This window comes from Lissotriton vulgaris, chromosome 7 (assembly GCF_964263255.1).
Source record: "Lissotriton vulgaris chromosome 7, aLisVul1.2, whole genome shotgun sequence".
Taxonomy (NCBI): Eukaryota; Metazoa; Chordata; class Amphibia; order Caudata; family Salamandridae; genus Lissotriton; species Lissotriton vulgaris.
This window is the reverse complement of record NC_141695.1, coordinates 1,641,437,460-1,641,451,912: the sequence shown is the minus strand read 5'-3', so window position 1 is coordinate 1,641,451,912 and position 14,453 is coordinate 1,641,437,460. Positions and strand designations below refer to the sequence as shown.

At 45.6% G+C, this 14,453-nt stretch overlaps 1 protein-coding gene across 1 annotated transcript in view; it reads left to right on the top strand.

Moving 5' to 3' along the window:
* PREX1 (phosphatidylinositol-3,4,5-trisphosphate dependent Rac exchange factor 1) overlaps positions 1-14,453 on the top strand; it is an 863,840-nt gene that overhangs the window by 618,570 nt on the left and 230,817 nt on the right. Inside the window, exon 16 of the mRNA XM_086932617.1 lies at positions 7,631-7,703. Coding sequence (XP_086788743.1) covers positions 7,631-7,703 — 73 coding nt within the window. The remainder of the gene's footprint in view (positions 1-7,630; positions 7,704-14,453) is intronic.

Sequence of the window (14,453 nt, the reverse complement as noted above, 5' to 3'; positions counted from 1 at the left end):
ACCATTTCTTCTCTCTATTTGCTTTACTCTCACCTTCCTTCCCAAAAGACATTTTTTTGTTTGTGGCAGAACGTCTCAAAATAACACTGATGTTTTTAGCTGAATTTCCATTGGAGTGGAAAGGTGATCTTACACTTGCCCCGAAAAAAGAGGTGGTTTTATACCTTGGCCTTAATTTTGTATTGCATTTGAACTATATTGCCAACATAAATGCCCAGTATGGAAAATATAATTCCATAATACAGAAATATTTTGCTATGTTCTGATCTCATCATTGAAATGTTTCTGAAGATCAGATGAGTCCTCATACACCAAGCCTTCTGCTTGAGTTTCTTGGTTAGATTTCGGCAAGTCTATCAGTCAACAGGTTGAATCAAACTTGGTGAGCAGAATTCAAAAAAGTGTTTTTACCAGTACTTAATTTGAGGCGGTGGTTTCCGGTGCTCAGCACCAACACCTAATTGTCAGCACCTACACCTATGACAATCTGCCACATTGAGGCACTGTTTGTCTGATTTAGAGATGAGCTCAATATTAATTCAGTATACATTAAAATTAATATCTGCCACTCAAGACATTGTTATAGCGCTGGGTGGCCGGGATGAGTCTGAATTTTCACACTTGAGGGAGTGCAATGGCTAATATTTGTGTTTGTACTGTCTTTGGCAGTGCAAGCAGAGGCAATGGATGGTGCAAGCTGCAGTGAACTCCTGAAGAGGGCCCTGACACTTTTTTTTGGTAACAAATTAAACACTTGTTTTAGCTGATAACATGCTATAAGGTACAGGAATGGCTGAACAGAAAGCTGCAGATGACACCCAATGCGATGAAAACATCTATTGCAAGGTTTTAAGGGAGGGCTGATTGACGAAAAATGTGTAAGACTTTTTTGGCTGAAATTCCTCTGTGTTACATGAGCTGCACAAGGTTCAGTTCTGGCTGGTGCTATTAAAGTGCTTTTTTATTTTTGACCAATCTAATATGTACTCCTCTTACCTAGTGAAACTCATAGTTGATTGGCCTACAGCCCAGATTTTTTTTGTCAAAAAACAAAATAGAGCTTGCAGAAGTAGTGGTAGGGTGCAAATCCCAGTCCAAACATAAGGTGTGTCATTTTGCCAATAAAGCTAATGATATTCCAAAAATAGCTACAAAGCCGACACTATGCTTGTTGACAAAATACATGCTACTTACTCCAGTGCAATCCCTTCCATAATGTTTGATTAAAAATATTTGTCATGAATTACATTTTTAAGGGGCTCTGGGAGTGGTAAATGCTCAAAAAATGCTGCTCTGAAAAAATGTGTGCTGTGCGGGAACTGCCACTTTCTCCAACTTAGACCGGGGCGTAGCTTCAGAGTGGGTGTTACAACCCCCCATTAATATATTTTCTAGTAAACAGTTGTATACAGATGCTTTCAATCTGGTATGGTGAGGTATCTGTCAGATTGAACCTGAAGTATTTATACACACTCACACACATACACATTCTCTCGTCTCAATTTTGAAGGTCTCAAAAATGTTGGGTATTTAACAAAATATTGTCTGAAGTACCTCTAACTATCCACACTCCTCTTCCTTTCCACTGCCCCTTAAACTCCCCTCGTGCCCAGCTTCGCACATATTGTATTTTAACCTGATATGTCAGCGTGATGGTTGGAAAATCAGAAGCTCGCCCGCCCCAATCTTACTGGCCAAGCCACGCCCCTGGCTATGACCTCAAATGAATGAGTGTTTGTATGTCCGGGTCGGGGACCGGCAAGACAATAGCCCTTTGTTTCTAAAGAAACTAGAGCTGGTTTAAAGCTCTTTTGGGCGCAGTGTTTTAATGAAAAAAGCTGCTATATGATTTCATATACAGAAAAGTTTACTTGGCCCATTTGAGTGCAGTGCAAAGAAAGGCATTATCGTGTCTTGCTTAATGCAATGATCTAATTCGTTCCAGTTTTAAAGGGAGGCCTTCTGCCAAGAACTGCGGATTGGCCTCGCCTCAGCTTTTCGCCCTGGTAATCGGCTGGAATTGAATTGTGCGAGGTCGAAGTTTGCCTCAGGGATATGAAGTAGGGGCGAGCTGTGTCTTGCTCTACACTTGTACACAAAGCAGAGCTCAGGTCTGCCTGCTGCTACTCTGGACCTCTCCACAGTAGGCCCGGACTGGACATAGCGGGCACCGGCCCGGGCAATCCCCCGGTGCGCCGCAAGGGTGGGAGCCGGTTTTGAGCCCCTGCAAATTGGCCCTGCAACAAAATCGGCCGAAAACCGGCCCTAACAAAGCCCTCGGCGGCACCTCCAAAGACCCCCCCCCCCACCACCGAGTGGGGAGGGGGGGCGGCCAAGCACTTTGCAGGGGCCGGTTTTGGTTCCCAGTCCGCTGGCCCAGAAGTTTCAGTGGTTCAACACTCTGAGGCCAGATTCTTGCACAAAATACCTAAACTGTGCCCCATCTCCAGGCAACTATCGGAAAAAAGCGATTTCATTTCAAGTCTGTCTCTTCTTAGGGGTTAGGGGCTTGTCACTGAAATCGCCTCCAGGCCTCTTTGTAGCGTGGCCACCCTCCACCAGCCCACGCAAAAATTACACTACACTACAATGGTGATTCCTAGGATAAAAAGACTGACGAGGTGGTCGTTCTTTCTGCAATTTTGCCTCTGTTCTCTGGAGTGTCTGCCAGAGGGCATCCACAAATCCCAAGCTGAAATCCAGTTAGGATAAAGCTTTAAACCTGGCAATTCACTATAGCTCCTCCTTGTAGTCTTCTTCTGTCTTCAGTGCCAAGATGCCCAGGTCTTGGACATGGTTGTCTATTTAGACCAGCGGCCTGATGTGTTTTGTGGCTCCTTTGATTCTGTTACTTTGACCGGGTCAGTATCCATAGCATATCTGACCTTTCACTTACCTACTGACACCCAATACTGACCTCCTATCTGAAATAACCACAGCAAGACCATAACCAGGTTGTAATAGTTTTGTGTGCGGTTTCCAGTCTTTCACTAGTCTCTCCTACAGGAGGACTCTACGATGTGGCAGCCATTCTTCTGCCCAATGCTGCAGACCATGGCCAATCCCAACAGGTGGACTGTCCAGCTATTTTTCTCCTTTTTCTGTTGATCCCTAAGGAATCTGCGGCATCTGTTAAGTTGCAAGCAATGTTCAACTAAAGTGTAAATACGTAAATGCACTATCTCTACAATGTACTTTAAAGAGACACCAGTTCAGAATTAAGTGGGATTTTTACCCCATCACCCAGCTCCACAGAAAGTCATATCATTTTCTACCAACGCCATGGTTAAAAGAAGAAGCCAGGAAAACAGACTTCATTCCCCATCATCCAAATTCACAAGAAAGGGCATCATTGCATTTCCCAGCAGCCATCTGAATACACTTCCTGCTTTCTTCCTATGTCAGCCAACCCCTCATGGTGTTGCATCACCAGGGTATTCCAATCAGGCAATGCCCTTATCAATGTCCTCCCTTTGGATGGGCATCGATAAGTGCAGCGGGCGGATATAGATGAGGGCAATGCCTGTTTTTTGCCTTTCAGGGCCAGGAAAGGCCTAAGGCCAGAGCCCCTATTTCACTGACATCTACAGGGTTACATATAATCATGTGCCTCACCCAGCACCCCACACTGTCAGTCCCTTCAATCACACACAGACCTAGACAACACAAATGTTCACCTAGTATCTTCACAACACATAGGCCCAACCTCATACACATCCCACTAAATACCACGCACACCCCCAGACTACACAACACACATTCCAACCAATGCTCACGAACGGTTGTTCTGCAGTACTCCATGCACCGGACATCTCAGACCTCATCATCTATCACAAGCTTGATGCCTTCCTCGTCATAAAAACATGGCTCACCCTCACATCTATTTACAACCTTGACATCTTTCCCACAGGCTACAACATCTGTCCTGAGGACCACCCATTTAAGAAGGGCGGCGGCCTTATTGTCATCCAAAAGTTTCCCTGGTGCCGCTTCCTATTCAAGAAGCTGACACTCCACGCCATATAGCGCCTAACATGCCACTTCCTTCAGTTCAGACCACCACCTTCCATGTCATAAAGAGGCCTTTCAGGCAGAACAACGACATCAATGATGAATTCCTGGATGTCCTCACTGCCTCATCCATCTGGCACACCTTCACTACCCTCTTGTGCGACTTCATTCTCCGAAACATCACAACCTTAAAATGTACGAGACGCCCCCATTAACCTTATCACCATACTCTCTGGCACTGCACTTCACCAACAAACGCATTATAAAGGCAATATCTACAAAATTGTCACCAACATCAGTCCCAAATGAATGCACACCACCTATAGCCCTGGACTGGACCCACCATCTTTCACCCTGCTCAGCATCCTACCGACAAACCGAGATCAACCCAAAAGAGTAGACCAGACCTTCAGATCCAGATCCTTCAACAGAGTCTGCAGCAGTCTGCAGCTAGTGCAATGCAGGACAAGAGGGAGGGGAGCAGAGAGGCCAGGCTCTGCAGTTATTGGACGAGAAGGAGCTTAGAGGGCGGTCTCTGCTGTCAGGCTAATGAGCGACGAGGAGAAAGGAGCCTAGCGACTTACCTCTACAGTCTGTGTAATGGGAGATGAGCCAAGACCACAGGCCCTGCTATCAGTGTGTGGGTAGGTGAATGAGAACAGAGCTTAGAGGCCGGCCTTTGCAGTCAGTGTAACATTGAGCGGCCGGATTCCTTGTAATTGAGAGGAGATCAGAAGCCAAGCTCTGCAATCATTGCAAAGGGAGAGGAGCCTGTAAGTTAGGCTTTGTAGTAAGTTTCAAAGGGGGTAGGGCCTTTATGTACATGCTCTGAAGTCAGTGTAACATCTGAGGAACTCAGAGGCCAAATCGCAGCTAGTGTAAGGAGAAAAGGAGCAGGGAATTGTCCACGTATCCATACTAATATAATAAAGAGAGAGCCCAAACCTTAGAGGCGGGTAATCTCTGGAACCACAGCACCAATCACAACACTCAATACAGCGTTGGAAAGGGCAGTTGCAGCAGAAGGACATAGGCTATGCAGACGCCCACCATATGCATTTTAAAGGTAAAAGAACCGTGCCAGCAAAGTAGTCTCTTGTGGGCGTGTTTGCGTTGTGCTGTGGGCGTGTGCTGGGGGCGTGACAAACACTGGGGTACGTTCCGCCCTTCATGCCATGTCTCATATCGTGTGCTAATCCCACCCTGCTTCCTTTAAATACCCCTGCACCCCATAATCATAACCCACCCTTACTCCTTAAAATACCCCAATACCCTTAAACACTAACCCATCTACCCTATAAATAAACCCTGTACCCCAAAACCCAAACCTATCCCTAAACCCTAAAAATACCCCTGTACCCCAAAACTCAAACCTAGCCCTGAACCCTATAAATACCCCTGTACCTCAAAACGCAAACCTACCCCTGAACCCTAAAAATACCCCTGTACCCCAAAACCTAAACCTAGCCCTGAACCCTAAAAATACCACTGTACCCCAAAACCCAAACCTAGCCCTGAACCCTAAAAATACCACTGTACCCCAAAACCCAAACCTAGCCCTGAACCCTTAAAATACCTCTGTACCCCCAAACCCAAACCTAGCCCTGAATCGCCTACCAGCATTCAGGAAAGCAGTGACAACGTTTCTATTCCCTTGCCTTTAATCCTCCCTCTGTCCTGGTTTCTCCCCGCTCAGGCTAGGATCTGGGTTCTTAGCGCCGGGACGCCTCATTGCTGGGGCAGCTGCTGCGCTCTACCAAAACTATAGAATAGAATAGATTCCTAAAAATACCCCTGTACCCCAAAACCCAAACCTAGCCCTGAACCCTAAAAATACCCCTGTACCCCAAAACCAAACCCAAACCTACCCCTGAACCCTAAAAATACCCCTATACCCCAAAACCCAAACCTAGCCCTGAACCCTAAAAATACCCCTGTACCCTAAAACCCATACCTATCCCTAAAACTACCCCTGTACCCTATAACCCAAAACTATACCTGATCCCTTAAAATACCCAAACACCCCAAAACATATACCTCAGTACCCCAAAACATATACCCCTATACCCATACTTACCTTATCCAAACATTAAAAAAAATGCTTTTACCATTCATGCATTTACAACGAATTTCGTAAAAGCATATAAAATGTAATGCCATGCGTTATAATGGCATTGCGGAGTCATAGTACTTTCGTAATGAAAGTATGCGGAGTGATGGTATGCGGAAAGAAAGTTGCGAAATAATGGGTGTTTACCCTCCCCCGGTAAGTACATTGGTGGCACGGCGGCCCACATCTCCAGCAACATAACTAATATTTTTTCACCACCCATTTGAAACATGCACAGGTCTCTCTCATTGATGGCCAGCACCGACATACACTTTTAGACACACCTCCCGCCACAAGTTCTAGAATTGCAAACTTTAGAGCTGGGGAGCTACGTTCGAATCTCGGCATCAGCTCAACATCTTGTGATTCCAGGCAAATCGCTTTGTCTCCCCGTGCCTACCACAAATGAATGTGTTCTTCTGAAATGTAAATTGTGCTCATGCCATGTTGTTGAGTTTGCGCTATATAATATTGCAAGGCAAAATAAAGTAGGGAAACTTGAGTTCACACACTACTGAACGCGCACTCTTAAGTGCATCAGCAGTGCACTGTGAATCGGAGCGTTTCACAGGCCTGTCACAGATAAGAAATGCTATCAAAAAAAATCCTACAAAACAATATACTACTGGCCGGCAGCAATTCATACCCGGACAACGTCGGGACGAGCTGCTAGTCGATGCATAAGATCGTTGCAAGAGGCCATTGTATGGCGACCATTCATTGTTGATCCAACTAGAGAAATGCAAAACTTTGCAATGCCGATTTTGCTCAACTTTATGAAGTTTTCGTTTGTGAAGTTCGCCAACTGTAGGAAGTTGATGAATGTTTAAAAGTATGTAGCAGCTGAAATGTCCTGCAAAAAGATCTCCACAAAACAATGTCATTTTTTTGCCTTCAGGCACATTTTTGCAACGGTGGGAATTTTTTTTGAATTTTATAAGTTTGTCACCTCTATAAAAATAAGCACATGAAAAATTAATTTCGCAACAAAAAAAAACATAAAACAAAACTCAATCATCGTTTAAAAAAAACAAAAAACAATAGGGAAGAAAGTTACTCAATGCTTTACAGGAAATAGAAAGGGATAATCGGATCAAATTAGTCCTAAACAGAATAGCAGACAAAAAAGAAACAATACAAATGAAAGACAACACAATGGCCAGATACTTTTTTTTTGGCAGACTACATGGCAGCGATATTTAATATGTTTTCGCTCGTAATAATTGTCCTTTGAAGAATGCACGCTTCCTGTTGGCTTTGTTACTCAAGGCCCTCCACCATTCATCCCAGCAGCCATTAAGAAAAGTTCTATATTTGGTTACCTCAATGAGGTCTAAGTGTAATCCAGGCGTATCCAGAAGCACGTGCCTTTGTCCAGTTCCTGTGGGAGCGGCGAGGACCTATATATAGCATTGAATGACTCTGTGCTAAGAGTGGTCTTTAAACATGCATTTTCTGGTATTGTTTTCATATTGAGGTTAAGCTATGACGGTGTCTTCTCGTTACCAGGGAGATTGCCAGACCCGAGAGGAAGCTGTCGCGTTGGGCGTTGGACTCTGCAATAACGGCTTCATGCACCATGGTAATTCACCCTTATTTCTTATTGTAAAAGGCTGTGTACCATAACTCTGTTACATACAAATTACATAACTGGAACATGCACATAATATCCCTTTTATTGCCCAGAAATGTATACTAAGAAACTGGAAACAGACGTTAAAGGCATGCGTGGTAAAGGCATATGCGTGGTAAATACTTGCTTGGTAAAGGCAATGCATGGTAAAGGCAATGCATGGTAAAGGCATTGCGTTGTAAAGCTTGTTAGTGATGGCATGCGTTGTTCCGTCGTACATCCCTAAGAAGCACATTTAGGGCCTGGTTTAGAGGTTGGCAGACAGGTTACTTGGTTACAAACTTGAGGGATTTCCATCCGCCTTATTAGAAAGGCATTTTGTCCTAAGGCAGTTGTAATATAGTGGACTTGATACACGTTTGTGGTGGAGTAATTGTCCGCCAGACCCTAAAGCCCGATCCCGGTGGGCCTGGTCATTTCTTTTTAGGACGAGGACCCCAGTTTAAGCTAACACAGGATTACAATCTGGGTGCAAATCTTGGGCCATTTCTCGCCATTTAGGAACAGAAAAAGGCTGCTTCAAATTGTGTGGACACATTGCATAAAATATCATTGTATGCACCTGGGAATGGGTGGAATCATGGGCAGACGGCACGTGATTGCCCATTTCTAGATATGCAAACTTTAATCTGGTTCAAATTGAGCAGTTTCTAATGTGCACACCCTGGCCTATAGCAAGTGAGCGATGTGCCCGAGTCCTGTTCTGGCCTTTAGTAAGATGGAATCTACACAGTTGGTCCTGTCAAGTCTGAAATACCCCCATGGTCAGTAGGTCAGGATACCTGCCCCCTTCCTTGACTGTATAAATCTCGCAAATCAAGAAAATCATGTGTCCACACACACATGTTTTTTCCTAAAGACAGCAGGCTAGAATTCCAATTCGGAAACCTTTCAAGACTAACAATACTCTTTTGTAATGTGTGAATGGTCAAGTAAATGCTAATTAATTGGAACACCCTGCCCCAGGCTTTTTTACCTGCAAGGCCTAATCTATTGGCTGACTTTTAGTGACGTTGCCAAGAACGATGATAAAGGACTATACCTTAATAATGGATTCGGAGTCTTTACCAACAGACCTGGATTGTTTCTACTGCGGTGTGATTATTGTAAAACGCCAAGAATTCTAATGCACCTTACAAGATAGTCACTTAGGTGGGAAACGTATGAAGATTTGGTTGTAAAATAGCAGCACAGATTAATCATTAAATTAACCTACATTTTCACATTTCCGCCTCCATGAGTGCTTCTTTCTAGTCAGGCAGTCACCTTTCCCACCCTTAATCTTCGGTCGTTTTGCAGCTGAAAATCCAATTCAAAAGTGACAATTTTAAATGAAACTTATTTCTGCTTCTAAGCACTGCAAGCTTAAAATTCAGGAAATGTGGAAGGTGAATAAATGAATTAAGTTTTACCATCTCAGTCTGCAATAATACCTTTTTTTAACATAGTGCTTCATAACACACTTCTCACACTTATAGGCGCTGTAAATGATGTATGCGTATATTACCTAATTTACAGAGCTCATTTACCGCCCTGGGAAGGCTGAGCTCAGTCATAACCTTCATGGGTCAGTTCTGAGCATTCAACTCACTGAGCCATGCTGATGGAGGCAGCGACTAAAACTCTCATCTCAGGGAAGCCTTCCTTCTTGCCACACCCTTCCATAATAATGTAGAATTTACCAGCCTTCATTTCACTCTCTTGGCATTGGTTGTTTTCTTTCGGTCTGTTTGTTCCACCCTCTCATTTTTTTCCTTCTTATTTTAGCTGGTGGTTTTCTGCTGTGGTTCCCAGACTTACCACATGCTTTCAAGTGACGCTGCGTGCTGTAATTTACCAGTTACATTTTGCCTTTAGCACATGGACACATTTCAATAATAGGCATTTCTGCTTTAAAACTGGTGTTTTTTGGTCGGAATGTCTGTCCTAAACCTCCTGCCCTCATTCCTCAGCGCTGCATGTGTCTAAGTAGAGGTTCCTGCCTTTGTGGCGTTGTCACTGCGGAAGTCTGGGCCGCTTTTGCGCAGTGCTTAATTTTACGGCCGTTCGCGCCGGTGCCCAAAGCTCTGCTCAGAAACCCGAAGCCAGTGCTATTTAACCCCTTCACTGCGGTGGCTATGCCGCCACAGTGCTAAGGGGGTGGGGGGGCGTGCGGCGGTCCCGTGCTCGTGACGGAACCGCTCCATCACGGCACGCGGGTGAGCTGTGCTTGTGACGGAACAGTTCCGTCACTGCCCCGTCCGCGCTACAGAACGTTAGCGCAGGTGCGGAGAGAGGGCCGTGACGCAACCGTTCCGTCACCAGCACAGCCCACCCGAGGCTCGTGACGGAACGGTTCCGTCACGAGCATGGGAGGGGTTAATGTCCACGCCCTGACTACCAGGGCTGCGCAGTGCTGAATTCACCTCAGGTCTATTTAATCCACTACCAGACACTCTCTGCCCTTTTCTCTCACTCTTGCAGGTTCCCACTTTCTTCCTTTGTGACAGTTTTTCTGTCTTTCTCTGATGAGAAAAAATAGGTGCCACCAGTGCTTTCAATGGGCCGTTACGGAGTACCGGCACTTTTTTATTTTAAGAGGGAAAAGAATTTAGTACCTGCACTTCTCAAGATTGACGTGATATGTTTAATTGGAGAGTACCAGCACTTCTCAGAAACAAGCAGATACTCTGTTACAGAGTACCTGCGCTTCTATTTTTACATTTCAGGTACTGGGTACTGCCCCTCAAAAATGAGAGCCAGTGGGCACCACCGGCTCAAATTAAGCACTGATTTTGTCTCAGCATTTGTGCACGAAATTGCACAAAATGTCTAAATTATTAAAGCATGTTTTGCAATTTCTTTAGATTGTAAGTTTCAGCACCGTCAGGAGTTCTCTGCCTTACTATGAGCATATGTATAGTTTGTAATTATATCAAAGGATGCACTATGTTGATATCTATACAGGATACAAGCATCATTACAATCCGTTCCCTGTCCTCTCATGTCTAGTGGAGTGTGCTGCAGTTAGTTTTGACTCCGCTTCCTCAGAGGAAGTGTGGTCATTGTTTTCATTCCCTTTGCACATGCTCTGTCCTGCCCTGCTGTGGCATCTCTGGCTGGGTGTTGATCTTTAAAGGGACCTTTGTTACACTAATGCAGTTGAAAAGTGCCTCTCTTGATAATCAATGAGGGAAACTGAGGTGTAATAGATGACAGCAGGGCTTTAAGTGGGATGAAAAAACTGGGGGGTCTCTCAAAGGGGCGTGGCCAATGTAATTAGGGGCGTGGTTTTAAATCACTTACGCAAAAAATCTGTGCTTAGCATAGTGTGCCTCCCGACTTGTATTTTGCTGTTTCCGTCATTGCATCCAGATATTTGCTACAAGTACCATCATACTAACAATAAGTAAGGAATATTGGCTTTGTCAATGGTTATTACTTGCAGAAGATAAATAAGCTGCAACTATGACTTGTATATAATATTGACAAAGCTTCCAATTAAATCCTTGGTGACACCATGGCAATGTTGCTGCTCCTGAGTTTCAGAAAGAGAAGGGAAATCCAGACAGAAAATGACTCTTAAAGGATTTCCCTTCCCCCACAACGCTCCCCTGGCATGACGTCATGCTGTAACTTCTCTACTACTGAGAAGTGAGCAGTGTGAGCAGCGCACATCCATGTGCCTGGTGCTGCCTTGAAACGGGTCTCTATCAGGCTTTGTTTTGCGCCCTGGCACTTATTTCCGGACTGCAGTGACCGCAATCATCGGTCATTGCAGTCCGGGAAAAAAAAAACGAGCTGCCTGTGTCAGGGCTCAAAACAGAGCCCGATAGAGACCCGTTTCGAGGCCCCCTGAAAAAAACTGCCGGTGTTCAGACCCCTTGAGACCCGGCCCACTTAAAGCCCTGGATGACAGTCAAAAGTAGACCTGGGATTATTTTTAATTACGCTGGTGTAATCTGAATAATTATAGTAATTACGCATTACTCTTGTGCGGCGGAATTACCAAAGTTACGCAGTTACGCCAGCTTGAAAAATTGAGATTAATTTGGAGCTAAAACCCTACCGCAGGGGCACAGGCACCTCAAACTAAGGTAGACCGAGCAGCTTCTGGCTACTTCTGTTCATGTCCCGTGTCATTTAGTGCTATTTTCTTAGCGCAAAAGGCACCCGGTGGCCCCTTGGGATGGAAGCGTGCACTTTGTACTAAGAAAATAGCACTAAATGCTGGATTACGTCTCTCGCTTAATTGCTCATAATGGAGAGTAATTTTGCAGCAATTGCGCTAGAGAGGATTACTCCAATTGCACCCACCGCTATTCACAATCCTCGGTAAACTTTGTACATCTGCTCCAAAGTCAGAAACCTCTCCTTGATAACCAGTGAGTGTAATTATCTATGCAGCTGTTTGACAGAGGCCAATGAAGTATGTATTGACATTAAGAGCTATTTTCTGACATTATTTTTTTTTTTATAAATAATTGAAAAAATAGTCTTAAAAGTTTCTCAGTAACACATTTTAGCGAGTATTGCATCATGCGGGAATTACAGCGACGTATAGAATTTGGGATGTGCAACAGCCACACAAATGTTATTTTGTACATTACATTTGTATATTGTTTATCCATGGGAAACATATTTTCCCCAGTGGGTAAATGTCCTTGTCCGAACCCGGTTTAGAAGGCCACGGGGCAAGCCGGGGTTACTGGGTCCAACCTTGGTTATTAGGGCCTGTTACTCTAGCGGCACATCTAGAGCCACATTTCAGGAAAGGCTAATAAAAATTTCGGGGTGTGGGGGGGCGGCTAAGTCTTCCAGCAATAAGCAGAGTGGAGCTGCAGGGGCTCTAAGAAGGGGTGAAAACACAACAAAGCCTGGTTAACAAGTAAATGGTCTTTTAAAGACTTGTGAAGTAATAGGGTGCTGCTGCAATTAGACGGTCGCTAGCCCGGGAAGCTGTCTCAGCCTGGGCTGACACACACGACGGGGGCTGAAGCCCTTTGAGCCCAATGGGCAATGCGCACCTGGGCCCACCTAACCATAGATCGCCCTAAACTGGGTCAAGCACCTCCTTCTGATTCTGTTAGTGCTGTAGCACAAGCAGTCAAGGCTCACTCAAACACTTCCGTAAACAACATCTGGAATGAGGGCCCAGGAATAACGAAGAACCAAGCAGCACAAATTATATATTCACTCCGTTTTATGGCCGCAGTGTGGGCTACAAGTTCATTTTCAGGCAGTGAGTACTCTCCATTCATATCTTTCCAGAAAGCCTCAATCTCCTCATCCCGCTTATTAACCCAGTTGATGGGGCAAAGGGTTTGGTACACACAGTGGTATCACCGGCAAGGGTACGGGTTGACAACTTTCTCCTTCAGAGAGCACTCACAACGACGAAAAACAAGGTAATTTCGATTGCAGTTTGTGGTCTGGCTCACATTAGGATATCGTGCATCGAAGAGAGCTATTTTGTAGGTTTCCAACTTCTTCTTCCGGTTATTCTCTGCCATTGCCTTGCTATCTGTCATTTCTCGTTTAAAATATTTGGCGTTTCGGAGGGGGACCCTGCTGCATTGGTTACAGTCTATTGATCAACAACACCAAGATGTAGTCACTTAGAGTCAAATAGGGTTGCACAAACGAAAGGCAGCATATGCCCTTAGGCCCAGTTGGCCCACTTCACATCTTAACTTCTCCTGTTGTGCGAAACCTGGCAGAGGTGCAGTGTGGTCCTTGCTCGGACTGGCAAAGTCAGGCTGCACCCGGTCACATGCGCAGCTCCTGACAGGTGCCGTCTCTCTCTCCTGAGCCACGCCCACCACTGTTCTGACGATCGAAGTTTTTTTTTTTTTTTGGTTGCATTTTTTATATAGCGCAAACTCGACCCAAAGGTATTGGAGCGCTTTACATAAGCACCGTATTTACATTACACATTCAGGCACGGTCAGATTAAGTGATTTGCCCAGAATGACAGGATGTGGACGCGACCTTGAGGCTCGAACCCTGGTTTCCAGCACCAGCGTTGGGCGTTTATGCCAACGGACCACATTCGGTTGCTCCGGCTCCAGCCACACACAGTAAGTCCTTACTCTTCCTTGCTCAGAATTGGGGGCAATCGGCTTGCTCCAGCGTGGCTCTGTGTCTTCTCTGTCCTCGGGCCTACTCTGACACAAAATCCCCTGCATCTTGGTCGTAGCAGCACTTTCGGGTCCCATCCAACATCACACAGACCTCTGGTTTCAGTGCTCTGAGCGGCCCCTCATTGCATACGTAGTCCCTCCACCTAACCTAAATGTCTGCTCACTCTGGCCTCTGGGTGCCTCTCCCAACGGCCCCTCCTGGCATATGGGGTTGTGGCAACTTTCCACTCCTAGGCAACAACCTGATCAATGAACCACAGTTCCTTGGCACACGCCGCCCCTCCTGGCATACAGTTGGCAACTTCCACAATGCTGTACACAGGCAATGGCCATATCTATCCGGCATTGCCCCTGATGCATGGCGGCCCCTCCTGGCACACAGGTTCACCGAACTTCACAACGCAGCACACGGGCAATGGCGCGATTGACGTGGCACTACTCCTCACGCCTCGCTCAGGAGCCCAACACGTCTGGGCTCCCATCTGGATCTCGCTTCCTCCAACATGATCCTCTACTGGGTGAAGTCCCCTCTCCCAACAGGGAGACTAGCAGGCTGTGTCCCCAGTCCTGGTCATAG